Raw genomic sequence first — 23,579 nt, forward strand, 5'->3', positions numbered from 1 at the left:
ATGTATGTATGTATGTATAGGTAGGTAAGTAGTTGATAGGTTAGCAGTCTGGTACAGCGACAGGGATCTTTACGGTTGTCGCAAGGCCACTGAGACTTGTTTCTTTGTACTTGGTATGCATGTCAGCGGCGGTGAGGCGCGCAGCATGAATTGCCTCATCGAGTGTGACAGAGTGGACGCCGCCGGAGGAAAGCGCTAGATTCGCACTCACAACGGCCTTCACAGAGCCTACCGCATTACGCTCAATACAAGGCGCTTGCACCAATCCATCCACAGGATCGCATGTCAGGCCCAAATTGTGCTCAATGGCTGTCTCGGCTGCCTGCTCAATCACTTCCGGACTGGCGCCCATACAAGCGGCAAAGGCGGCAGCGGCCATCGAGCAACTCGTTCCGACTTCGGCCATGCATCCACCTTCTGCGGCACTGATCGTAGCACCGCGCTTGAATAGCATGCCAATTGCTGCGGCGGTAAGCAGGAACGTCTTGACCAAGTTTTCTTCGTCTTCCGGTGTCAGGGCCACAAACTCCACCACATAACGAAGCACTGCGGGAATAATGCCTGCGGCGCCCAGTGTCGGCGCAATCACGATACGACCACCCGACGCAACTTGCTCATTCGTCGCGATGGCCCAGCAGGATAGCCAGTCCATCTCAGGGAAGTTGGTCCGGCGTGGCGGTACAGGCATAATATCGTGCTGGAAAGAGCCGCGGATCTGCGGTAGACGTGAATGCATGCGTGGTTTTACGGCGGGAAGTTGGCTGGCAGGCGCATCTGCCTTCTTCTTCTTCTCAGCCGTCGCCGGTTTCTTCTGCGATGGGTCGTGCAGTTGCTCTGGCCCAGTCATATTGCCTAGGCGACGTGGGCCCATATAAAGCCCACGCATGAGGCGCGAGTAGAGATTTGGAGCGCGTCGCTTCATCCGTAGCGAGCCTGGAAGCACTTCCTGCTCGCTCATGACACCGGCACGAATCCCTTCGTCCATGACCCCCCAAATCCGCATGATCTTCGCATCAATTTCTTCCGGTGTGTACCACGTGAGCTCATTCTCGTAGACAATCTGGGCAATGGTCAGATTGTGCTTCCGAGAAAGGGCCAACAGCTGCGACATCGTCCGGAAGGGGAATTTCGGTTGATGAGCGTCGGACGTTGTGTCGGGTGCATTGGCATTAGGGTCGGCGCCTGGCATAGGCAGGGCGGCGGCGACCGATTCATTGGACGAGACGCCGTCACGTCGATCGCCCTCTGCATCTCGCCGGCGAATGTTTTTATAGTATACGTTTTCCATAATATCAATAGGATGCGACTCGCTCGTATCGTCCGTCACAGGAGTCACAGCCGTTTCGTCAGATGGCGCACGCGGTCCAGGCTTTTCAGCCACGGCCATTTTGCCATTGATCACAAATCCACCACCAATGCTGTAGAATTCATTGGTCGCCAACAAATCGCCGTCCTGATTAAACACGCTAAACCGCATGCCGTTGGAGTGCATCGGCAGTGTTTGGCCCCATTTCCATTCGAGATCCTTGTCGTAATCGAAAAAGATTGCCTGACCAGGTCCATGCTCAGGCGTGTCCTTACCAAGGGTCAGTTTCTTCGACTTGACAATCTCTTCATAGCGTGCAGGTACACTCTCCGTATCTACCGTTTCACATTCCGCACCTTCGAGGCCCAGCAATAGCGCTTGGGGCGTCATATGCCCCTTGCCCGTAGCGGCTAAACTGCCATAGAGAGCGAGCTTGATACGCGCCACAGATGAAAGTATATTCGCTTCACGCAGGTCGTTGATAAATATGGCGCCAGCTCGCATAGGGCCGACCGTATGCGAGGATGAGGGGCCAATCCCGATCGAAAACAAATCAAACATGGAGATGACCGCATGCTCCGTTGTATGCAGACCAGCATCATCATCCAACGCACTGGTCCTGGCATTCTCACTCGCCTGACGGCTTGTATCAAAGTGGGCATGCGAGAAGGACGCATCCTTTTCTTCGTCCCTACGACGACGCGTCATACTCAGACTCCGGGACGGTCCAACATAGCTCGCTGGCATCCCGTGCCATATACTCGAGCGCCATGGCACGTACCTACGTACGCTCGCGGCTCGTAGCATGGTCGTTATGCCTATCGTCCTGCAATCACCCACGGCTCCTGAACACCCAACAGGTTTTTTTGGTGCATGCCCGCCCTGTTACGCCCATTACTAAGCCAGCCAATCCACCCCGCACAAAGGTCCCTGGCAGCCATGGGACTTGCCCTATATGGTAACAGCACATGTCCCCTTCTCTTCTACCTAGCTATTCTTCGTGCATCGACACGACACGCTGAAGAACATTCTCAAACATCAACAGCGCATGACGCTGCATATGCGCCAAGGTGTCTGTCGTGCTGCGGGGCAGTCCTTGCGACTCACAACGCGGAGACTGCCGACCGCGGCCTAACGACGACGTGGCATGGGCGCGTGAGACACGTGGCGGGAGCGCATGCGGCAACGCAAACTTGGAGCCTGACGATGGGTGCTTACGCCACAGACGTGGCGCCAACGTCGGGGATCCCCGGCTTTGCGAACGCGAACGACGATGTGTGCCCGTCTCTTCAGGTAGCGCCATGGTGACAGGCGTTTTGAGCGGTCGTCCCGCGTCGAGTGTCGGCATCGATTGTGTCATCGCGGCAGGCAAGTCGTCCGTCGACCCATCCGAGCTAATATCACTCACGGTGGGCGACAGTAGACTCGCAGGCAACGATTCATGCTCGGCCAATCCGCACTTTTCATCCACTTGGCGACACAGCTGCTCGAGAATCGGGCCATAGCACTCGGTCAACGACATCGCAACCAGCTCGCCTGTGCCGAAGCCCGTCAGAGTTGTTTCGTACTCGTGCCATGAGTAGCCAAACACTTGCGGCGGCGTTGGTAGCTTCTCGTCTTTCAATTGCAAGCCCGCTGCTGTCTCATGTTCCTGCTCGTGCACCCACCCAGGAGGAATCCGGCAGAAAGCAATGTGCACCAGCAGCAAGGAGGGAATTACACGGAATGCACGAAGCGCAACCGGCGAAAGAGTTGGGTGCGTCTCCAATGACGCCTGGCTCATGTACTGCAACGCATCTGGCTCTTGCAGCAGGGTACGGAGCACAATGACGGTGCTGCGCAAAGCGGAGAATGCCTCTTTGAGCGCAGCACGCGCCAAGTCCTCGTCGGTATCGTCGGTATCGTCCAGCATGGCCATATCAGCCTGCTCATCCGGGCTTCGCGCGGCGCCATGCGCCAACGTAGGTCTGTCCGTATTCTCGCTATCCGACGAACGCGCACGCTGCCCAGGGCGTCCATGCTGCTCGTCGAGGAATTGCGAGCAAAATTGACGCATAAGACGCTCAAGCACTTGCAAATCATGCAATTGCTCAGCCACGAGCAAGGGATTGATGACAAAGCAATCTGTACTGTTCGCCGGCAGCGCAAAGTGCTCACTCCACGCCTCGAAATCGTCCTGCGCCTTTTCCACAGGCGTGTGTGTGCCGGTCATCGACTCGCCTACAGGTCGGCGATGACGATGGCCACTTGTCAAGCTCACAGAGCGCAGTGCATGGGCGAGCTGCGTCGGCGTAGGCACGCGCTTGGCATGCGCTTCGCCTGCTAGCAGCGAATTGAGGACCGCGCTCGACGGCGTCGTGCTGGAGGTACGGCCAAACGTATGAGAGAACTGTGCCTCGACCACCGATGCCGGTGCAAAGACCGAACGCGACGTAAGGACTACCAGGCCTTTCCAAATCGTATGCGTCGCGACGGAAATGAACCATGCCTGACCATCCTGACCACATCGATCGACAATGCGCAGCATCAACAAACGGTAGGCAGCATCCAGACGTTCTTCCAGCTCCTTGTGCCAAGGTATTTTGTTGGTACTCGTGTTCTCCGGTTCCAACACGATCGACGGCGCACGCTGCGGCTCAAAGGGATGGGCATTGGCTCGCAATAGGCATGTCGTAATGGACGACTTGATGTTGACCAGGAGCGGCTGCACAACGTGAATAATACTCGCTTCCATTTGCTCACGTAGCGGCGATAGGATTTCGTACACAAACGACGGCATAGGCGGCTGTGCTTGGCCTTCGGCGGACGTGGGGATAAGCAGGCTGGGCGAATGAAGAAGCGCCAGCGGCGGCAGTCCCTCGAGACACCGTTCTAAGCTCTCTTCCACAATCCATTCCAGACTGATAAGTGCCAAATTGAATTCCATCGCGGCAGGCAGCGGTTGTGCTCCACGCACCGACACAGGGATTTGTAGAGCCGTGGGGTCTGTGCGGGGTGAGACCAACTGCGACTCAATACGCGATACAAATTGCGAAATGGTCTTGAGAATGGTCCGCGACACGGCACGAAGAAGGTAGGGATCCACTGTCGAAGCCGTGTGCAATTCGTCCACCATGAGCCTGGTCATCTCGATAACACGGACTCGGTTCGGCAGCCGATTGTTTCCATAGGAAATGTTTTGGATACGTGGCACACTAATCGAGACCCCTGTAAAGGGGGATGTGCCGGTATGAGCAATGGTCGATACCTGCGCCGAATTCGGAGCGACAAAGGCTTTGTTCATAAGCTCATTGAGCTTGAGTGAGAACTGAGACAAATGCGATGGATCCGTGCTCGCAGCCACGGCCGGCATACCCAGCTGCTTAGACACGTTGGCTGGCGGCGTCATCGGTGGCTGCAAGCCCGTGCCAGACCCACGACGGCCTAACGACGCAAAAGATAAGACGCCAGGTCGAAGCCCGAAGCGCTTAGGAGGCTCCACTGAGTCCGCCGGCGGGCCGGAAGGTTTGTCTCCATTGACAGGCGGAGGAAGGGAGGTAGAAGGATGTTGAGACGTGGTAGTATGTGGGAAAATGCTCATGATGATAGAGCCCGAAAACCTGGTTGGGTAAAAGAGACGTTAGGCTGGCTCCGAGTCCAGGTCCGAGAAGAAGAGCTGAGATAGAAGAGAGTCAGGGCGAGAAGAAACTGTGGCAACACGCTTGAGATCGCTTTGGAAGAGAGCGATAAAAGCAGCCATAGATAACGGAGGTGTCGTCCGCACCCTCGGTTGATGTCTGAAGAAGACCATCTTCAGCACAGGGATGCCAGGAAAAAAAACATGCCGCCAGAAAATAAAAAATCGGCCTATTAGGTGTAAAATAAGAACGCAAACTATGAAATAAAAGAAAAAAATCCAACCGGGGAGCGCGGCTGCGGCCTGATATACAGAGTGGCAGGGCGACCAGTAGGCAGGAGGCCAACTCCGCAGGACTGCATAGAAACGGCTTAGGCAGGGATGTGCTTCGCTACCTGTTCGTCGACCCATGTAGCGACTGTGATGTGAGCACAATCGAGTGTACATACAAGATTCCTGGATCTTTTCGTCACTGGCCTGTGGCATCGGTTCCGCTTCACGCGCCCATGGCACATAGTAAGCACCACCCTTGCTTTCCGCTTCAGGGGCCGTGTTCAGGTACAACTGGGAGATGCAGCCCATTTCCTGCGGGTACAAGACGACGGACTTCACAATCGGCACAAGCACGGCGTGTAGGCCCTTGTTCCAATCACGCGTGAGGCCCGTGCGAAGGTTGCCAGGGTGGCACGACGTAAACACGATGCCGTCCTTACCGTAGTGGCGATTAAACCACTTGGCGCCTACATTGTGAGCCAAAGTCATACATACTAAGAATGTTGCAGAATTTGCTCGTGCCATATGCACGGTTCTCCCCTGGAATGAAGCGAGGCGGCGAGTGCAGACCAGTGTAGTCTTCTGGGTCAAAGCCCTTCGAGGAGGTGAATCGGTGCGCAATGCTCGATGTAAAGCACACGCGGGCCGGGTGTCCTGTTTGTTCCTTGGTCGCACGCAGGGCAGGGAGCAGCAATGTGGTCAGGTAGTGCGAGCCCAGGCTGTTGGTACCGACATGCAGTTCGTAGCCATCCGCCGTTTTCTCGCCAACCTTGGGGGCCATGACACCCGCCGAGTTGAAGAGCATATCAATCCGACTCTCCTTCTTCATGTACTCTTCGGCAAAGCGCTTGATGTCCTTCAAGCTGGCCTGGTCCATCTTCATGAATACTACTTCACCTGGCAACTTTTCCGCTTTGAGCTTGTCGATCGCCTCCTTCGCACGCTCCTCGCTCCGTGCCACAAGGTAGACCTTCGCATTCTTGCGCAGCAGGTTGAGTACGGTCTCATAACCAATGCCCGAGTTGCCACCTGTCACGATAGCAATCTTACGTTAGTTCTCCCTTATCCACATACACGGCCAGTCTGATCCGGAATTTGGTCCACAGTCCATTGTGCTTTGGGACTACATATTAGCCTGGAAAATACCTACGGGTAGATACCAGAGATCAAGTCGAACATGGCGAGCAAAGAGCAATCTATTTACGATAACCATCCTGGAGGTATCGATGCGCACGGGACCACGTGGCCGCCAGGGCCATGTGGGGAAGTGGGGGGCCACAGGCCAATTACGCTTTCATGCGCAAGGCAATCAATTCATCAAAGAAGCGTGCCACTGCGAGTGAGCCACATTGGTACATACTGTCATCCTGCGCCTTTTCATTACGCGCTGCGTCTGCTGGCATACCACGGCGTGCCCATGGGACATAATAACCGCCACCTTCTTCGGCCGTTTCCAGTGCTGTAGCGACATACAACGGCGTTATAGCACCCATCGCCGCATCATACATGACAGTTTCACTGGCTAGATGACCAAGCATCACAGCTACGTAGCTTGTCATACCACGATTGATATCTGTGTGGATAGTGCCTGGATTGCACGACGAGAAAATGATACCGTCATTGCCATATTCGCGATGGAACTTGTTCGCCATAAGCACAGCATCCATTTTGCTGTTCGCATATGCTTGGAAGAATTTAGGCACCAGACGAACCATATGCTCCCCAGAAGGATCACGCATATCGAATCCCTTGGAAGTAGCATGTATGTGGTACGCGCAGCTCACGAAACATACGCGAGGGGGGCGATGAGGGTTCATTTTGAACGATGTGGTGAGCATCGGCAGGCATAGCTGCGTCAAATAGTAGGGACCGAGCGCATTGACACCCAGATGGATCTCAAACCCATCTTTGGTCACCTTTTCACCCGGTGTTAGTACAGCAGCACAGTTGAACAGCAGATCCACTCGGTTGTGTTTCTCGCGCAGCACTTGGGCACACTGCCGCACACTTTGCAAATGACCTAGATCCAGCTGTAGGTAATCGAGGGTCCCGCTTGGAGTATCATGATCCTCACGAAGCTTCCGAATGACATTCCTCATTTTCGCCTCGTTATGTGAGGCCATATACACTGTAGCGCCCTTCTTCCAAAGAGCACGCACAATCTCCAAGCCAATGCCCGAACTGCCCCCTGTCACCACGGCGATCTACTGTGAGTGAATTGCATACGTACGCGGCCCTGCTGGCTCGGCATGTTTTCAACGGACCATTCACTGGCTGGTCTGTTTATTAGCGATCAGTCACACATACGGAAAACATTGCGACCACAACGTTGGAGCGGCCATAATCTAGAGAGAAAGGTGTTGCACGAAGGCCGTGCGTCGATGACATAAGCCCACACCACCAGGCCTGGGCGTTTGTGCCTGGCTTCGCACCACTGTACGTCGCCCACCATCATGGAAGACGAGACGGTGGCGCAGCCACCGAGCGTGAAGGACTTGCGTGCTATGTTTGAATCGAACGGTGCATCTACAGAGAAGAGCACAAGCTCTACGACCAAGCCGCGCGTTCGCCCAAAACCCAGCAGCATTCGCACGTCGTCCACATCGACAGAGTCGCATGAGGCTACAGTCGCCTCGCCGACGCCATCGACATCTTCCCCATCGCCTGCATTGCCTACGAAAAGTACGAAGGAGGCAGAGCCTGACACACTCACCTCTTCCCCCATTGATGCTTCTCTCCCTGCAGCATCCTCTATACCCTTGGAAAACTCTCAACCAGACAGCAAGAAACCGCCTGTGGGGATGAAGCCTGAGTCTCACGTTAGCTCTCCATCTACGTCGGTTCTTGAAGGTCAAGCAAGTCAGCCACAGACCGATTCTCCTCGCCTTGAGAGTCCATCGACAACCAAACCTGTGGCCCCGCCACGTCCCCGCCGTGATAGTGGCAAGCCGAGTCTGCCGTCCAGTGCTGTTGTGGTTCCCAACGAGATGGACGTCCATCCGCCCCTTCCACCCCGCAGAACAGCCAGCCCTGAGAAGGCCGTCGCCCCACCGCTTACGCCTCCAACGCGTCGTGCTGCCCCACCTCGGCCAGCGGCCAAAAGCATGCATGCCGTGCCCGAGAGGTATACACGATGTTTCCAACAATACTGTACGTCATCATCTGGTACAGAGCCCATGGTGCGATGCGATGTCGTGCGTGTGGTCTGGCTACGGAGCCGCCTGCCCTCCACTGAATTAGCAGCGGTATGGCAGTCGGTGGCTGGCACAGATCCAGCCTGTGAAGGTCTCACGGAGTCGCAATTTACGATGGGACTCCGCCTGATCGATGCTAAACTTCGGCGTCTCCAACTTGACCCGAATGCGAGCGCTGAGGCTCGTATGCCCCCACCGGCTTTGCCATCGCGTCCTAGTAGTCGTCCAGTGCCTACGTAGTCATCGTATCGATACCCCACCGTGCCTGCTTAGGATCACGTGTCGGCCGAGCGGTGGGCAGGGGCTCATTCCACAAGTGTCGCGTCGCCGCGGTGCATCGTTTGTCCCTCGCAAGCGTGCGCGTCAGCGCCAAGTATGGTTCGCTGCGTCACCTTCGAGATTCGGTGGCATGATACGCTACCAATTTACTCGTGTGCTTTTCAACCCATCTCGTCCGCGCGCCTTGCTCAGGTGCTTGATCACAACTTAGGCCAAGGTATGTATAGAGGAATCGGCGCGTCTGACCTTGCAGCGGCTGGCCTACCGCCCGGCCACAGTTTGGCGGGCAGTGACAGTGCGAATACGACACAGGACGCTGTGCAACAAGCCCCTGTGCTGGCCGGTGGTCAGAGCTGGCGTCTTGCTACGGCTGGCGGCGATAACAATGTACGCATTTGGATGATCCACCCGAACATTCCCTCGCCAGCCGCGCTGGCAGCGTCCTCGACGGGCGCGATGCATCCCCCGCGAACAGAGTATGCAGCCACTCTCACTCGACATACAGGTGTCGTCAATGTCGTGCGCTTCTCACCGCAAGGCGACGTCCTAGCGTCGGCGGGGGACGATGGCAATGTGTTGTTCTGGGTCCGCAGTGATCAGCTTCGGCAAGCGTTTGGCGAGAATCATTTCACGTCCGCGGAAGGTGAGGCGCAATACGATAAAGAGTCGTGGCGCGTACGTCTGATGACTCGTGCTACGCCGCAAGAGCTCTATGATATGGCGTGGAGTCCTGATGGCGAACATGTTGCTGTGGGCGGCACAGATTTCGCCGTCCGCATCATCAATACCGCCGATGGGTCTGTGATCCGTGAGATTTCCGAGCACCAGCACTATGTCCAAGGCGTAGCATGGGATCCATTACAGCGGTACCTTGCTACGCAGAGCAGTGATCGGTCGGTCCACGTCTACAACTTAGAGCAAGACAACGGCAAAGCCATGGACACGCAGCTGGTCAGCCGTCACAGCCGCACCTCGATGCATGGCGCTAAGCCGCATGAGACGAAAGCGCAATTTGCTGTTCCAGCTGAGCCTGGCTCTTGCCCGTCGTCGCCCTCTCGCAAGCGTCACCGCTCTTCCTCCCCTGCGCCGCTGCCGACCATTCGGCCACCGCCCAGCGTGCATGAGCGCTTAGCGGCAAGTAGTACTGCGCCGGGCGATCATGTACACAAACTGTACGGTGATGACCGAAGCAGCAGTTTTTTCCGGCGCTTGGCTTTCTCGCCGGACGGTGGATTGCTCGCTACGCCTACAGGGCAGTACTTGGCGTATGCGCCAGGCGCCAATGAGCCACATAAGAGCCCAGTCGCCTCGTCGAACGCTGTGTATTTGTATGGCCGTGCCAACTTTGGCAAGTCACACACGCCTATTGCTGTGCTACCGGGCCACAAGTCGACGACCCTGGTCGTGAGCTTCTCGCCCATTCTGTACCGCTTGCGTGACACCAGCGCCGAGCCTGCGTCGGCCATGCCTGCCGGCACCGCTGTGCCACTCTCCACCGAGGTCCAAGATATACCGCTCTCTCCCAAGACGCCTGCCGTGAGTACGTTTGGACTGCCGTACCGTATGGTGTACGCAGTGGCCACGCAGGACAGTGTATGGATCTATGATACGCAACAGGCAGGGCCACTCTGCTGTTTCAGCAACTTGCATTATGCTGCCTTCACCGACTTGGCCTGGTCACCCGATGGCCAATCGCTCATGATGTCCTCGTCAGATGGATACTGCTCTATTGCTGTCTTTGACTACCATGAACTAGGCCGGCCGTACCAATACAGCGAGCAGCCTGCCCTGCACCGAGCATGGAATCGGCCTGTGGACGCTACTACCTCGTCGTCTATACCCACCCCTGCGTCCCAACCGCCGGCCACGGAGCTTCCGACACCAGCTACGCCAGCTGCTACGGACGCTGCCGCTACTGCCGAAACAGCGCCGCTCACCTCCTCTGCCCCCTCGCAGAGCGAGCCCAAGAAGAAGCGCCGCGTCGCGCTGAAATTCGAGGGCCCGCTGCCCCCGTCATAGATTGATCACGTGTAGATGGCGTGTGCCTCCGACGTGTGCCCTAGTGCCTGTGCGTCCCCGCGTGCACGCGACACTGACCCACGACCATGACAGAGCGTGAGAGCTGTACGTGGCACAGCGCTGACCACAGTACTGGATATGGGCTTTGATGCGCAGCGTGTGGACTGGGCGCTCCAGTCGACGGACGGCTCGCTTACGGCGGCGCTCGATCATCTGGAGGCGCACCAGGACGAGCCTATGCCAGCCCAGACAGACCAGTCGTCCGAGGAGGCGAGTGCCAAAGTACGTGCGCGCATCACTTACGCAGTCGATCCAATGCAATGTGTGCCACAAACTATTCCGCGATATGGATCTGGCAATGTACCATGCTGAAAAGTCGGGGCATGAAGACTTTAGCGAGAGCCAAGAAGCCATTCGGCCCCTGAGCGAGGAAGAAAAGAAGCAGCGCTTGGAAGAGAGTGTGTACGACGTGACTGACGTAAGTGCGTGCCAAGCTCGCGCAGAAGCGAGCGGCGAAAGAGCAGGAAGAAGCGCGCGAACGCAAGGCCAATGAGCTTATTCGCCGCAAGGCAGGGCAAGATGCAGGCCAGGCGCGTGAAGAGCTGGAGCGCAAAGGTACGTCGCTCCGTGGCTGACCGCAGAACGCATAAAGGAAGCAGAGAAGAAACGACGTGAGCGCTTGGAAGAGGTAAGTCCTTGTCCTACTGACGCAGATCGCCGCGAAGGAGCGCGTTCGACAGCAAATTGAAGAGGACAAACGTCGGCGGGCCGAGAAGGCCGCCCACGAAAAGGCCCTGCGTCAAGGTCTCGTCACGGATGCCACGTCACAGCCGGCTCCGCCCACACCACTAGCGGCCCAATGGCCGAAAACCAGCAGCGCCACAGAGACGCGCCTGCGTGTGCGTACGCCGACAGGGACGTGGATGGGCACCATGCACGTCACTGCGACGCTGCGCGATCTGGAGCAGGCCGTCGTAGCTGACGGCAAAGGGAATGGCACACCGACTCTTACGGTACGTACCGCATGTACTTATACACAGTTTTCTACTACATTCCCTCGCAAGTCGTACACTGAGGCGGAGAAAAATCAGTCGCTCAAAGAATTGGGCTTGGTGCCCAATGCCGCACTGGAAGCGCAGTAGTGTGCTTAGCTCTGTAGAGACAGCCACAAGAGCAATGGGATCACACCGACCATGGCCGTATCACGTCCTACACGTCGAAGTAGGCCAAGTATGCTGGTACTGCGCACAAATATGCTCACTTGGCGGGTGGATGATGTCGCGGCGTAATGGTGTGGGAGCAGGGTGGCCGATGACTTGGGTACCCAGGCGGGCGCCAGCACAATCAGACATAGCGTGAGAAGCAGGCATGGCACATACATACCGAGCCACAGCCAGACTTGATTGGGCAGCAGGCAAGGACGGTACTGCAGCGTCGGTTGCGTTCCTTCCATACCTAGCTCGAGCCATGCATAGCCAGGCCTTTGAACGCCTTCCAGCATCGACATGGATTTCACGGTCAGCTCGGGGACATCCTGAGCGTCAAACCCGGCTACATGTACACTCGACGCGGGGCGGTGGCGGTAATGAATCGCCTCACAGTGATCGTGATCGTCGCCGGAGAATACCAAGGCCGGCTGAATAGCATCCAAGACGTACTGCGACACAGCCTGGCCCACCAAGTTCTGATACGTACGCTGGGCATCGCCTCCTTGCAAAATATCACCGCCAGGGACGTGTGCTCGTTGCGACTCACGCCGTACACCATGAATAGCAGTGCGCCATGGTACATCGCAACTATGCTCGGAGGCGGCACGGGCCAATGGCACATGGGAGAAGAGAATCCGTGGAATGGACGTCGTCTCGGACGCCAGCAGGTCGACCATCCGCGTGGTCTGTGGCGCATGCGCTTTGGCCACCACAAACGAGGTATCGTTGGACGTCAACGCAGGCATCATCAGAGGCTCCATACTTACGAGGTCCATCGCATTAATGAGGACCAGTTCATGTGTCGAATGGTCAGAAGCACCGACCGCAATGGGAATCCGCGCATTCCACGACGGCGTGCCATGCGAGGCCCATACGTACTGGTCGTCCACGACAGGCGCATACGTCTGCTGAAACCAGGCAGCTGCCTCACGATTCGCAGGCACAGGCTGTCCTGTCTGTGCATCTGGCAGGCCAATATCGTGGTTCCCGGGGACGACCACGGCAGGGATTGTCGATGTACTACGCGAACGCACGGGCCGTGCCTCGGTCGTCTGCCCCAGCGATGCGCCCGAAAAGAGCTGGGTCCAGCGCGTCTGTAGTGCTGTCCAGGCTGCTTTGTCTGTATACCAGCGCCCCCGATCCGTCATATCGCCAAGAAACACAAGCAAATCTGCCGAGCGTGGGCTTCGCAGCAGCGAGGCGCCGAGGCCTTGTCGTGTTACGGCGAGCCACACTTTTCGAAGATATTGATCGGAGAACGCACTAGCCACTTCAGTCATCAGAGGCGAAAAGTGCTCGTAGGTATGTGTCCCAATAATCTGTGGATCGCTCAGAATGAGCACGCGAAACGTAGGCTGCGATGAGTAGGCATGTACGTACAGTGCTGGTCTGCGGGATCTCGCAGCGGCTCGTGGCTGCATAAAATACACCTCGCTCGCACCATAGCACAACAAAACACCATGCTAGCCGCAGTACCTGCACGGTCCGCGACGGGAACAGCACGTTGTACGCGATGGGCCGCATCCACCGAGGTGCCATGTCGCCTGCGGTGATGAACCTCCACTTGCTACTTACAACGCGATTTCCGCGCCTATCAACACATGATCCGAGCTGCAGACGCCTTGCCGTGGAATGCCAGGCTGCAGTGTATCGGTGGGATGGAGGGCTAGCAAGGCGGTCACAGGTGGATAGTCCGGCCCCTGCTCGTCCATACTCGGGGCCAGCATGATATAGTCCAAGGTCAGATGGAAAAGCGACGAATACAACGTCCATTTTGGCTCGTAGCTTTGGCACTGCCGTGGATCACTTGGCACGGGCTTCTCCGTCTCATCGTACCGTTCAGGCGCTGTACCACGGTCCTGTGGTAAGTCTATATATGGCATACCTTGAAATACTCGACACCTGGCTGGCCAGCCAGCGCCCCATAGTGTGTGCCGTAGACACTCTGAAAATGCCATGGCTTCGAAGGCGCGCCTTGGACTTTGCAGTGACGGAGTAAATCGTCCGTCGTAAGTAGTTCATTGTCGAGGCCATAGCGAAATCGCCCTAGGACACGATCCTCGTCGCCATCCTCCGTCATAGTTTTGGCATAGTGGACTGTGCGGTGCCCCCGTGCTTCGTCCACGGATGTATGCACAATGCGCGAGCTTTGCAGCGTCGTCTCGATCACATCTTTGTACATAGGACCTTGGCCTGTCAGCACAGTATAGGTAGACGAGTGCGGTTGATCATTCAGATCGCCGGCGAATATCACAGGCCACGAGGACCATGCCTCGTGCGACGTACGAACGGCATTGATCGCCTGCGTAATGGCAGCAACTTGTCGCACACGCTCATATTCGTACCGCGGCTGCCAGAACAGATGCGTGGTCACTATTACGACACCACCTTGACCATCAGCGCAGGGCAATGCTACCATCAGCGCCGTGTTGCGTGTAATGCGCGAAAGCGCTGTACCTTCCACAGCGCCGCCCCATGCCTCCGCATCGTCCAAATGCAGGACATGGGTCCATACAGGACTATCAAACGATGGGCGATCGCTTGCTTGTGCACGCCATGCCACGACAAGCCCATGTCTCTTGGTAGCATAGCCACGTTGGTACTCAAACGCATACCCTGCCTTGGTCAGGATGGGCCCAATCTCATTCATCGAGTCCACTTCCTGGAAACACCCAATGTCCCAGTCGTACGTCGTGAAGTCAGCTGCTAGGCCAGGTAGGCGCGTTTTGAATTTTAAGCAGTCGCTCCCTGGGAAGAGCTCACGACGCACAAGGCACTGCGCTAGCATATTCCAGCTCACGACACGAACGCGTCGCGTCGTTGCGGCGACGTGCGGAAGAGGCAGCCATGCTCGGCGCCGAATCGCAGTCTCAGGTGCCAATGGAGGCGCTTCGGCTGTGGCAGGTGTGCTCGTTGCTGCTGCGGCCGCCGCCGCCGCCTTGCGCTGAGCACGCTCGGCGCGTTTGCGTGCAACCATGTCGTCGTCCATCACAAACACTCCACATCGACACATCGCGCCCCCATGGGCAAATCCACGAAAGATCAGCGTGATCACTATTATCGGCAGGGCAAGCAGGAAGGCTACCGCGCGCGATCGGCGTTTAAGCTTCTGCATCTCGACGAGCAGTATGGCCTATTTGGGCGGCCAGGCCATTCCATGGGCGCTCAGATCGTAGGACAAACGCCCGGCGAGGCATTGCCGGACAACGCCTTGGCGCTTCTTCAATCTACGCTGGGTGAGTCGCTGGGCGAGGCGGTGTTGGCATCTATGCCCACGACTGTGAGCCCACCGGGGCACGTTATCGATCTATGTGCTGCGCCAGGCTCCTGGAGCCAAGTCCTAAGTCGTACATTGGCCCCGTCAGGTGCGTGCATCGTCGCTGTGGATTTGCAGAATATGGCACCCATTGACGGTGTCGTTCAAGTGGTGGGCGATATCACGACGGAAGTTACAGCAAAGGCCGTGGAAGAGGCATTCCAACAGGCACAAACAAGCTCGACCAAGCAAAGGGCCGATCTGATCATTTGTGATGGCGCGCCGGATGTGACAGGTATTCTGCCTGTCGACGACTTTGTGCATGCCCAGCTTATGATGTCGGCCGTGACGATGGTCGTACGAATGCTTCGGCCTGGCGGCACTTTTGTCGCGAAAGTGTTTGCGGAGCCTCATACCCCCTCTACACGAATGCTCCTAGCACAGCTTCGTCGGCTGTTTGCCCACGTTGAGCTGGCCAAGCCGCCAAGCAGCCGCGCATCGAGTGCGGAGCACTTTGTCGTGGGCCTGGATTTCCAACAGCCCACAGATTCACCTAGGACCGTCCAGCACACTTTTCTGGGCGATTTGCAAGGGTATAACACGACTACATAGAACGAGGCAAGAGCGTCGCAAACGTAAGATAGCTTGTATGACCACGCATTTGAGGGAACGGCCGTGAGTACACGTTTGCCAGCATGACAGAACGTCGTTCCACTTTTTGACGGAAGCCTTGGCTGTACAGCATTTCGGCAGGCGGGTCGGTTTCATGGGGACGAGACGCCACGTCAATGTCAGTGTCGGCCTTCGCAGGCTTCTTCGCGGGGGCCTCGCCCGTGTCCTCTTCCGCTTTGCGTTTGTGCGAGTGAGAGTCCGAAACAGGGCCGGTAGCATCCACCGTACTAGCACCTTCGGCAGCGGCCTTCTCCGCTTGACGACGCTCGCGTTCCAGTTTGGACTGAGCCATCTGAATCGTACGACGGCTCTCGCGTTTCGCCTCCGTTTGGCGGATACGCGCCACCACATCGCCAATCGATTCAAGGGGCGCCACATTCGTCAGTGATTCATGCGTTCGCACCAAGCTCTCGTACGTCGCAATGTCCGTATACCCGGCGTCCGAGAGGGCTGTCACAGTACGCAGCACCTGCTCAATGCAGGGCGAGAAACAGCAAATGCGCGTCATGACGTCACGTCGAAGTGCATCTTTGGCAAACGTCACAGCTTCCCAAGGGGCTGGCAAGTCCAGGAAAACAGCATCCGCTTCGTGCGTCAGCCCAAAGCCAGCTTTGCACACGTTGCGATGATGCAGAACGACGGTGGTGTCAAGACCATGCGCTGTGAACTCGGCGCGGGCCTTTTCCACACGCTCGGCATGGAACTCAAACGAGTAGACGCGGCCATCGTAGGGCGCGTCCGTACGATGCCTAGGCACTTCTGACGGGGCGCGTTGCGTAGGCCACGCCGCATGCGTCTGCCCAGCACCATTCGATGCGGGTGGGCCACGTCCCACGGTGCGAGCGAGGAAATGTGTAAAGCTGCCGCTTCCTGTGCCTGCCTCGACCACGCAAGCGCCCGGCGACAAATTGAGCTTCATGGCGACAAAGGCCATGTCCGGTGCGTACAAAATCTGTGTCCTGTGTGGCAGCGAGATTGTCCAAAGCTCTGGGGAAGGACGTAGTAAGTACACGAACCCTTTCTTGTTGACGGAATGAAGCTGGCGTGAGCGATCATGTACGACGTACTTTGCTGCCATACACTTTGCCGATCATGTCGTCATGAGAAAATGCGCCAAACATGTTGACCAATTGAGAACCAGGAGTGACGACCAGCGGCGTGGGTGTCCGATCGCGAGACTTGCATAAGATATACACATACGTACCGCAAACACAATCACTACATCGCCAGCAGCAATCTGCCGATGGCTCGCACTTGTCGCCATGGCAGCTAAAAGGCAAGAGGGAGATCGGGCATGGATCGGGCTCAAAATCGGTATGTACGTGCGTCCCACGACCTAGCGTAACACTACAAATTGCCTTCGTCGTCGGAATCCAGCAAGTGTGCATATTCGTCTGCACTGGCAAACTCAGGGAGAGCGCGACGCTTGCGGCGCTGCGAGGTGCGGCCGGTCTTTTTGCTGGTGGACTCAGCCGCCTCGTCGGCACTGCGCTTCTTTCCAGCGACAGCCGCTTCCTCTTCCTCGTCAAAGTTGGTGAACGGCACCAAATCATCCTCGTCTTCCAAGAACATATTCGCTTCATCGTCCGTCGCAGAATCATCGTGGTCGACATGGCCGTCGTCGTCCTCATCGATATCATCCTCGTCCTCGTCATCCTCCTCTTTCTCGTCCTCATCGTCTTCCAACTCTGCCAGTATATCGTCGTCAAGATCATCGTCAATCTCCTCTTCCATTTCTTTAGGACCTGGCATAGACGACTTCATAGCCTTCCAAATCTCTTTCTCCTCGTCGTCATCCGTACTCGAGTCGTCGCCATCCTCGGGCATGCCGTCGTCCGACGCGACCTCGTCCAAGTCCGCCTCATGGTCCTTCTCGGCGGGGGCATGTGTGCGCTTTAATTTCGTTTGGAAGTACTGGTGGAAGAACTGCTGGTCGGCAGGCACAAGCTCGGGCCTGAGTGTCCAGAACTCGGGCGTGTTGACATACGACAATGGCACATTCGTGCGGCGTACGAGCACATTGTCAGTCGCATCGCCACTGAGCGCGGGCTGCATAATGCTGCTGCCCTTCACGGCCACATGCTTCTTCGGGTTGCGGAAGACGAATCGATCAAGGAAGTGCATAAGTGTGTTGAGCGTCAGATCCGCATTGGATGTGACGGGGATGCCATCTAGCAGCTGCTTGGCATTTAGGCTCACAGACGGGTGGAAATGATGGACCAACGGCAGCAAGTCCCAAAGCGCTGTCTCGCCCGCATGAGCAAAGCGTGGATCACGCTTACGGCCATCGTAAGAGGTCGACGTCGTGCGTGTCTCAACCTGCGAAACGTCCGCCTCATCCTCGTCGTCACGTACATCGACAAAATGTTCTGTTCCTTCTTCCTCTGGCTCAGTGATCATCGCACGGAGACCTGGCTTGGCCTTGAAAATCTCACCGAGCAGGACCAATGCACCGACAATGAACGGCGGCTCTTGCGTATGGAGAATCTGGCACAGTCGCTTGACCATGGCCTTGACACGCTCCGGATCGGTGTCCGACTTGATCGATTTGTATACCAGGTTCAAGTACATCGCTTGTTTACTCGTTGTCGCGAGGCGCGAGTCCAGCATGGAATCGTACAGCGTGCGGTAGTACCGATCAGCGACCTTGGGCGAAAAGCCTCGTGCTGTATCGCCGTCTTTCGGAATGCCGATCGCCACTTGGAAAATGAGCTGCAGGGCCTGGACGGCAATGTTGAACGAATGTGTATGTGTGATGCGGAAAAGCGTATGAAGATGCTGGTCCAGCGCATCAGTATCCAGGGTCGTGAAGGGGAATACACGACGAATACCCGCCAGAATACCTGCCAAGAGACGGCCATACACGTCACTGGCCGTCTTGTGCGCAGGTGTGGACGCCTTCTTCTGATCACGCCAGCGTTTCTTGTCCTTGGGCTTGGCGGTATCCTCGGATGGCGTCTCAGGATTCTCCTGCTGCAGGCACACTTCAAACAGCTGGAAATAAATCGTGAAAAGCTCGTTCGCCAGCGGTGCATCCTGGGCCGTGAACAGCGTCTGGTTCATAGTAAAAACACCATAATACGTCGCATGCTGATTGCCTTTGGTATTTGTTTCTTCTTTGCCAGTGCGGCGCGTAGACACCTGCGAACGCAAGACTTCCTCGCTAACCTCACGCAATACGATGGCTTTCATCGCAGGGTGGACTTGCATGAGCTCCATAAGATGCGTGCTGGCCTTCGACGCCACACTGCGATCAGGATCACCCAGCTTGTTCGTCAGGAGACGCAGTAAGTTGTGCTCCTGCTCGGCCTTGTCACGCAGCAGCACAAACACTTGCGTCACGGCCTGTCGGCGCATAAACAGCAATGTGTCATGCGATTGACGCTCGAGGATTTGCACAAACGCAAAGTAGGTACGCTTCAGCATATCCTCAAAGGCCCATACACAGGTACAAAAACGAAGAGCGTCGTTCGTGCCTGCCTTGTACACCGCCGCCGCTTTCGCCAAAAGGGGCTGATCACGGAAATAATGAAGTTTCTGAGCGCCTAGACCACCCCCACTGGACAGCCAGTCGGCCAATGCACGAGTCGCACGACTCGCTTCCTCACGCCCAGGCTTGCCAGCCATGGTCATAAGCGTGTCCAACGCCTTGAGGTTATGAATCGGACTGCTCTGCAAGAGCAGCGTCACCGCGGAAATTCGATCAGACAGCGTACTGGCCTTGCTGGATGTGAGCAATGTTCGCGCGAACTGTAGATCAGAAAAGTTGAGCGAGCCGAGAATGACATTCTTTCCTCCTTCACCAGAGGCAAGGCGAGCGTACATATCGTTTTCAGACTCGAGCGTCTGCTTGCCAAGCTCATGCAATGCCGTGATGGCAGCCTCGTCTACCTGCGAAGGCACATGCGACGCTTCCAGGACTGGCAACTTGATGTTGGACCAGTCAGAGACAGGCTCAATAAGAAGGCGCAGGCCTGCCTTGACCGCCGGCGCAGGCTGGTCGTCGTCGCCGCCAAATACGACGTGCTTCCGTGGCGCCTCGGAACGTAGAATTGCTTGAGGCTTAGCGGGCCGCTCTGGCTTCGCACTTTTCTCAGGACGCGAAGTTTCTTTGGCTGCTTTAAGCTTGGACGTCTCTTTCGCATGCACAGCTGGTTTCTTGGCCGTCGGTTTGGTCAGGGAGTCTGTCGGTGTCGACGGAAACTTTTCGCGTTCCATAAACGCACGAAGCTCCGAAGAGAGTTCCGCATCCTGGAATTAGTATACATGGTCACATACCGTCAGCGTAGGACCCGCCTTGCCTTTGCCTTGGATCAAGGCAATGTCGTCCTCTGTACCGCCCAACGCTTCAATGCCCTGACGCAGGACATCCTCTGCTACATCTTCATCGTCCGACTCGCCCTTATTTTGTGGCCGAGTGGGCGGATCAGATCGACGACGCGCACTGGCGGCCTTGCCTTTAGGCCGAAAATCGCGCGGCATGTCGAGGCAACAAGAAAAAAAAAAGGTCGCGCACGAACCCAGCGCCGCACATTTTTTTTTTCTTCGCCCTCGCGCTCCCAGCAGACGTCCACCTACTTTCTGCCACCGCCTGTCTCGCTCCCTTTAGCAATATAGACTTTTTTGTCCTTCACCTAGCTACTAATACATGACTAACAGAACTTCCACTTGTTGTTACAGTTGACACAAGTGACAAACGTCGTCATCGGTTCGTCGGCACTACGCGTCTGCATTTGGTAGTAGCGCGTCTTGCGCTTCTTGCACTTGCCGCACTGGAATGCATCTGTTTCAGCTTCTTGCGCCTCAGCACCCTTGGCATTGTGCAAGTTTTGCAGGCGAATCGATTCATGGTGCGCCTTCAGGGCACTGGAGGCAAGTTCCTCCGAGCGCATTGTAACAAGCTTCTCACCATCAATGTCGCCGTTGAGCACCTTGTCGCGGAGCTCAGGATTGTTCTTGTCCTTGAGATTCAGGCTCAAGCTACGGATCTTCGCTTTGTAGTCGGCATTCACCGTGCTCGCACCGATTTTCAGGTAGGCTGCTTTTTCAATGTCCATAGCCGACGCATACACTTTCTGTGCATCAGCGTCAGGATGAAGCTCAAAACTGTTGTAGAGCAGCTTCAAGCATGCGTTTCGTACTTTATCATTCAGCACTTCAAAGTTAATATCCACATTGGTGGCGTTGGACGGCGCATTGGCGGTATCAGACGGGGCAGATGCTTCCTTCTTCGCCTTCTCTTTGGTCGCCGACTCACGTCGTTGCTTTTCCACATGCGCCTTCCATGACTTGACCATATCCTTGGCCATCTCCGAGACACGAGCATCGGAGTACGTACGCAGCTTACCTACAGCCACACCGATTTTAGTCGCCTGGAAGGTGTTAGCATACCATGGAAGACAGGGAATACCTACGCGAATCAGATCCTCTGTGGGCTCTACTACTTCCTTTAACTGCTTCAACAGGGAGAGAACATCGTCGGTTCGCGCATCAGTAGACGCCTTCGCCAGCTGCTTATTTAGCTCCTTTGTCTTTTCAATTGCCGTAGCCATGGCGAAACAACGACAAAGAACGCAGATCGTGTGCGACGCGATTAAATGCGTTGGGGATTTATGCTGGGAAGGGTGTGTGAATGAGGACCGTGGGCCTCCTCTGCAGCGCAATGCCTGGGCTCAGGGCACGCAGACAGGTAAGTTGGGAGGCTATGGACCGACAGCCGGCCCAGGGCAACATGATGACGGGAAAAGCTAAATAGAACAGATCCTATTGGGGCGAGGAAGGCGTGGTAGGAAGCCAGATGGTGTGGTGGGCATTGTACATGGGCCAGGGCGGCAAGCAAACCTAGTCATTAGCGGAGCATTGTACATACCAACAAGCATAGAAGGACACCTGCACCATATATATACATCGTCATAGACACATCTTGCATGAAATAGCCCACCAGAAAGGCAAGGATCTATGGGTCAGCATGAAAAGCACCAAACCACATACGCCTGTAACAATCAAAATCCGATGGAGTAGACGCTCCGCGAGGGCTTGGCCTCGGTAGTCCTTTGAGGTAAGTCCGTCATCATCGACATACAATCTTTCCTTCCAGGGCAGCCCACATCGTGCTCACACACGCAAACAGTCCAGCGGCAAGGAGTGCAAGACAGCGAGCGACGTGCGTGTGGGGAAGTAAACAGGTTGACTTGGCTGCCTCCACGCGACGACGTGTTCTTGCCCATTATGTCGAACGACGCCGCCAGGCTCATTGTGCCGTCGCGTCGCAAAGAGCGCTATTTATCGGCCACTTGCCCCTACACAGACTGCAAAGCATCTGTAGAGTACAAGCCGCCAACAGTGGAACAAGTGCAAGCTGTGCCTTCCAATGTCACGACTTTTTCCGTCACCTGTATCGCGTGCCAACGCAACTTTGACCCACCAGGCGCCTCGAAGACGCTACGTGAAGTGCGTGCGCAAATAAATGGAGGAGACGGGAAGAAAGAAAATCATTCTCGCCGTCGTATCGGTACAGATGAGAAGCCATTGGATATGACATTGTAGGTACTTTGGGCTACTGACACCACAGCTATGATACACTGGGTGTGCCAGCGAATGCCTCGACGGAAGAAATTAAAAAGGCGTACAGGAAGCTGGCCATTAAACTGCACCCAGATAAGAACCCAGATGACCCAGAGGGAGAAGAGAAATTCAAGACTTTAGCGGCTGCCTACCAAGTCCTTTCGGACCCTGAATTGCGACACAAATAGTATGTGGGCATGACAATATTAACCTTCAGCAACGAATTTGGCCCATCGACGCCCGGCCTCATTAACGAAGATGGGATTATGGATCCAGAAGAAGTGTTTGGCGGCCTCTTTGGTGGCGAACGTTTCCAGGATATTATCGGTACGATTAGTATCGGCCGCGAAATGAAAGAAGCGCTTCAGAAAGATTCTGACGAGCTTGCTGCCGAGGCAGATGGACAAGCGCCTTCCAAGAAAGACGATGAGAGTATGACACCGGAACAAAAAGCGAAGAAGGAAAAGGAGGAGGCTGAGAAGGAGAAAGAAAAAGAAGAAGAGCGTGAGAAGCGCGTCACGATGCTCGCAGAGAAGCTGGAGCGCAAGCTGAGCATTTATGCGGAAAGCATCAAGTCGGCCGACGATGAATCGCTCTCCAACGAAGTTCGGCAGGGCTACCGTGAAATGATCCGTCTGGAGACCGAGGAGCTCAAGCAGGAAAAGTACGTGAGTGGTTTATCTGACACAAGCTTTGGAGTAGAGATCCTGCATGCCGTGGGCTTTGTATATGCAGCCAAGTCACGCTCGTACCTCTCGTCGACAGGTATGTTCGGTACCATTACTGGATTCTACCATGCCGCCTCAAGCTCCATTCATACTGTGCGGGAGACAGTGTCTACACTTCGGGCTGCTATGGAGCTCAAGAGTGTATTTGAAGAACTTGCCAAGGCAGAAGAGGATGGCATCACTGAGGAGAGGAAAAAGCAGCTGGAAGACCAAGCGGCAGAAAAGGGGTATGTACGCCCATATCGATACTGACAACGACAGTATGCGGGCTCTTTTTAAGGGCGCCAAGCTCGAGATTGAGGGTGTGATTCGTGAAGTAAGCGATCGTGTGCTGTACGATACGAGTGCCTCGAAACAGACGCAACGATGGCGCGCGGAAGCGCTGGGCATCATTGGCGATGTGTATATGCAAGTGAAACCGAACGAAGGGGAAACTACCCAGACGTAAATAGATGCATTTGTAG

The 23,579-nt window shown here is 56.0% G+C and overlaps 15 protein-coding genes across 15 annotated transcripts; 5 read left to right on the forward strand and 10 right to left on the reverse strand.

The window, feature by feature from the left end:
- Positions 1 to 40: 40 nt before the first annotated feature.
- Malapachy_1474 (l-serine dehydratase) lies at positions 41 to 2,014 on the reverse strand (the record flags this gene model as incomplete). The annotated part of the gene is made up of 1 exon (XM_018135978.1): positions 41 to 2,014. One exon carries the CDS (start codon positions 2,012 to 2,014, stop codon positions 41 to 43), a length of 1,974 nt encoding a protein of 657 aa, XP_017990918.1.
- Positions 2,015 to 2,297: 283 nt separating this feature from the next.
- Positions 2,298 to 4,886, reverse strand: Malapachy_1503 (hypothetical protein; the record flags this gene model as incomplete). Its single annotated transcript, XM_018136007.1, has 1 exon — positions 2,298 to 4,886. The coding sequence occupies one exon, from the start codon at positions 4,884 to 4,886 to the stop codon at positions 2,298 to 2,300; it is 2,589 nt and encodes an 862-aa protein (XP_017990907.1).
- Positions 4,887 to 5,293: 407 nt separating this feature from the next.
- Malapachy_1484 (nad -binding protein) lies at positions 5,294 to 6,374 on the reverse strand (the record flags this gene model as incomplete). Its single annotated transcript, XM_018135988.1, has 5 exons — positions 5,294 to 5,340; positions 5,372 to 5,662; positions 5,691 to 6,240; positions 6,270 to 6,318; positions 6,346 to 6,374. The coding sequence occupies 5 exons, from the start codon at positions 6,372 to 6,374 to the stop codon at positions 5,294 to 5,296; spliced, it is 966 nt and encodes a 321-aa protein (XP_017990741.1).
- A 107-nt stretch (positions 6,375 to 6,481) lies between these two features.
- On the reverse strand, positions 6,482 to 7,537 carry Malapachy_1483 (nad -binding protein; the record flags this gene model as incomplete). The annotated part of the gene is made up of 4 exons (XM_018135987.1): positions 6,482 to 6,528; positions 6,556 to 7,399; positions 7,426 to 7,474; positions 7,503 to 7,537. 4 exons carry the CDS (start codon positions 7,535 to 7,537, stop codon positions 6,482 to 6,484), a joined length of 975 nt encoding a protein of 324 aa, XP_017990779.1.
- Positions 7,538 to 7,648: 111 nt separating this feature from the next.
- On the forward strand, positions 7,649 to 8,629 carry Malapachy_1497 (hypothetical protein; the record flags this gene model as incomplete). The annotated part of the gene is made up of 1 exon (XM_018136001.1): positions 7,649 to 8,629. One exon carries the CDS (start codon positions 7,649 to 7,651, stop codon positions 8,627 to 8,629), a length of 981 nt encoding a protein of 326 aa, XP_017990799.1.
- Positions 8,630 to 8,764: 135 nt separating this feature from the next.
- Malapachy_1491 (wd40 repeat-like protein) lies at positions 8,765 to 10,687 on the forward strand (the record flags this gene model as incomplete). Its single annotated transcript, XM_018135995.1, has 2 exons — positions 8,765 to 8,885; positions 8,922 to 10,687. 2 exons carry the CDS (start codon positions 8,765 to 8,767, stop codon positions 10,685 to 10,687), a joined length of 1,887 nt encoding a protein of 628 aa, XP_017990698.1.
- Positions 10,688 to 10,773: 86 nt separating this feature from the next.
- On the forward strand, positions 10,774 to 11,829 carry Malapachy_1466 (dna-binding protein; the record flags this gene model as incomplete). The annotated part of the gene is given in 7 exon segments (XM_018135970.1): positions 10,774 to 10,792; positions 10,806 to 10,969; positions 10,995 to 11,145; positions 11,171 to 11,302; positions 11,329 to 11,375; positions 11,401 to 11,700; positions 11,728 to 11,829. The coding sequence occupies 7 exon segments, from the start codon at positions 10,774 to 10,776 to the stop codon at positions 11,827 to 11,829; spliced, it is 915 nt and encodes a 304-aa protein (XP_017990893.1).
- Positions 11,830 to 11,834: 5 nt separating this feature from the next.
- Positions 11,835 to 13,434, reverse strand: Malapachy_1509 (metallo-dependent phosphatase; the record flags this gene model as incomplete). The annotated part of the gene is made up of 2 exons (XM_018136013.1): positions 11,835 to 13,250; positions 13,276 to 13,434. 2 exons carry the CDS (start codon positions 13,432 to 13,434, stop codon positions 11,835 to 11,837), a joined length of 1,575 nt encoding a protein of 524 aa, XP_017990913.1.
- Positions 13,435 to 13,466: 32 nt separating this feature from the next.
- Positions 13,467 to 14,884, reverse strand: Malapachy_1477 (hypothetical protein; the record flags this gene model as incomplete). The annotated part of the gene is made up of 2 exons (XM_018135981.1): positions 13,467 to 13,754; positions 13,781 to 14,884. The coding sequence occupies 2 exons, from the start codon at positions 14,882 to 14,884 to the stop codon at positions 13,467 to 13,469; spliced, it is 1,392 nt and encodes a 463-aa protein (XP_017990916.1).
- A 33-nt stretch (positions 14,885 to 14,917) lies between these two features.
- On the forward strand, positions 14,918 to 15,708 carry Malapachy_1468 (ribosomal rna methyltransferase 1; the record flags this gene model as incomplete). Its single annotated transcript, XM_018135972.1, has 2 exons — positions 14,918 to 15,653; positions 15,692 to 15,708. 2 exons carry the CDS (start codon positions 14,918 to 14,920, stop codon positions 15,706 to 15,708), a joined length of 753 nt encoding a protein of 250 aa, XP_017990834.1.
- A 47-nt stretch (positions 15,709 to 15,755) lies between these two features.
- Malapachy_1476 (gcd14-translational repressor of gcn4) lies at positions 15,756 to 17,087 on the reverse strand (the record flags this gene model as incomplete). The annotated part of the gene is made up of 3 exons (XM_018135980.1): positions 15,756 to 16,862; positions 16,891 to 17,001; positions 17,028 to 17,087. 3 exons carry the CDS (start codon positions 17,085 to 17,087, stop codon positions 15,756 to 15,758), a joined length of 1,278 nt encoding a protein of 425 aa, XP_017990678.1.
- An 83-nt stretch (positions 17,088 to 17,170) lies between these two features.
- Positions 17,171 to 20,305, reverse strand: Malapachy_1502 (ccaat-box-binding transcription factor; the record flags this gene model as incomplete). The annotated part of the gene is made up of 2 exons (XM_018136006.1): positions 17,171 to 20,074; positions 20,102 to 20,305. The coding sequence occupies 2 exons, from the start codon at positions 20,303 to 20,305 to the stop codon at positions 17,171 to 17,173; spliced, it is 3,108 nt and encodes a 1,035-aa protein (XP_017990908.1).
- A 170-nt stretch (positions 20,306 to 20,475) lies between these two features.
- Positions 20,476 to 21,375, reverse strand: Malapachy_1478 (transcription elongation factor; the record flags this gene model as incomplete). Its single annotated transcript, XM_018135982.1, has 1 exon — positions 20,476 to 21,375. The coding sequence occupies one exon, from the start codon at positions 21,373 to 21,375 to the stop codon at positions 20,476 to 20,478; it is 900 nt and encodes a 299-aa protein (XP_017990915.1).
- A 211-nt stretch (positions 21,376 to 21,586) lies between these two features.
- Positions 21,587 to 21,932, reverse strand: Malapachy_1516 (microsomal signal peptidase; the record flags this gene model as incomplete). Its single annotated transcript, XM_018136020.1, has 4 exons — positions 21,587 to 21,664; positions 21,693 to 21,779; positions 21,815 to 21,874; positions 21,906 to 21,932. 4 exons carry the CDS (start codon positions 21,930 to 21,932, stop codon positions 21,587 to 21,589), a joined length of 252 nt encoding a protein of 83 aa, XP_017990888.1.
- A 119-nt stretch (positions 21,933 to 22,051) lies between these two features.
- On the forward strand, positions 22,052 to 23,563 carry Malapachy_1464 (hypothetical protein; the record flags this gene model as incomplete). Its single annotated transcript, XM_018135968.1, has 4 exons — positions 22,052 to 22,365; positions 22,395 to 22,574; positions 22,605 to 23,342; positions 23,377 to 23,563. The coding sequence occupies 4 exons, from the start codon at positions 22,052 to 22,054 to the stop codon at positions 23,561 to 23,563; spliced, it is 1,419 nt and encodes a 472-aa protein (XP_017990891.1).
- Between the last annotated feature and the right edge of the window lie 16 nt (positions 23,564 to 23,579).

This window comes from Malassezia pachydermatis (genome assembly GCF_001278385.1).
Source record: "Malassezia pachydermatis strain CBS 1879 chromosome Unknown scaffold7, whole genome shotgun sequence".
NCBI classification, from domain to species: domain Eukaryota; kingdom Fungi; phylum Basidiomycota; class Malasseziomycetes; order Malasseziales; family Malasseziaceae; genus Malassezia; species Malassezia pachydermatis.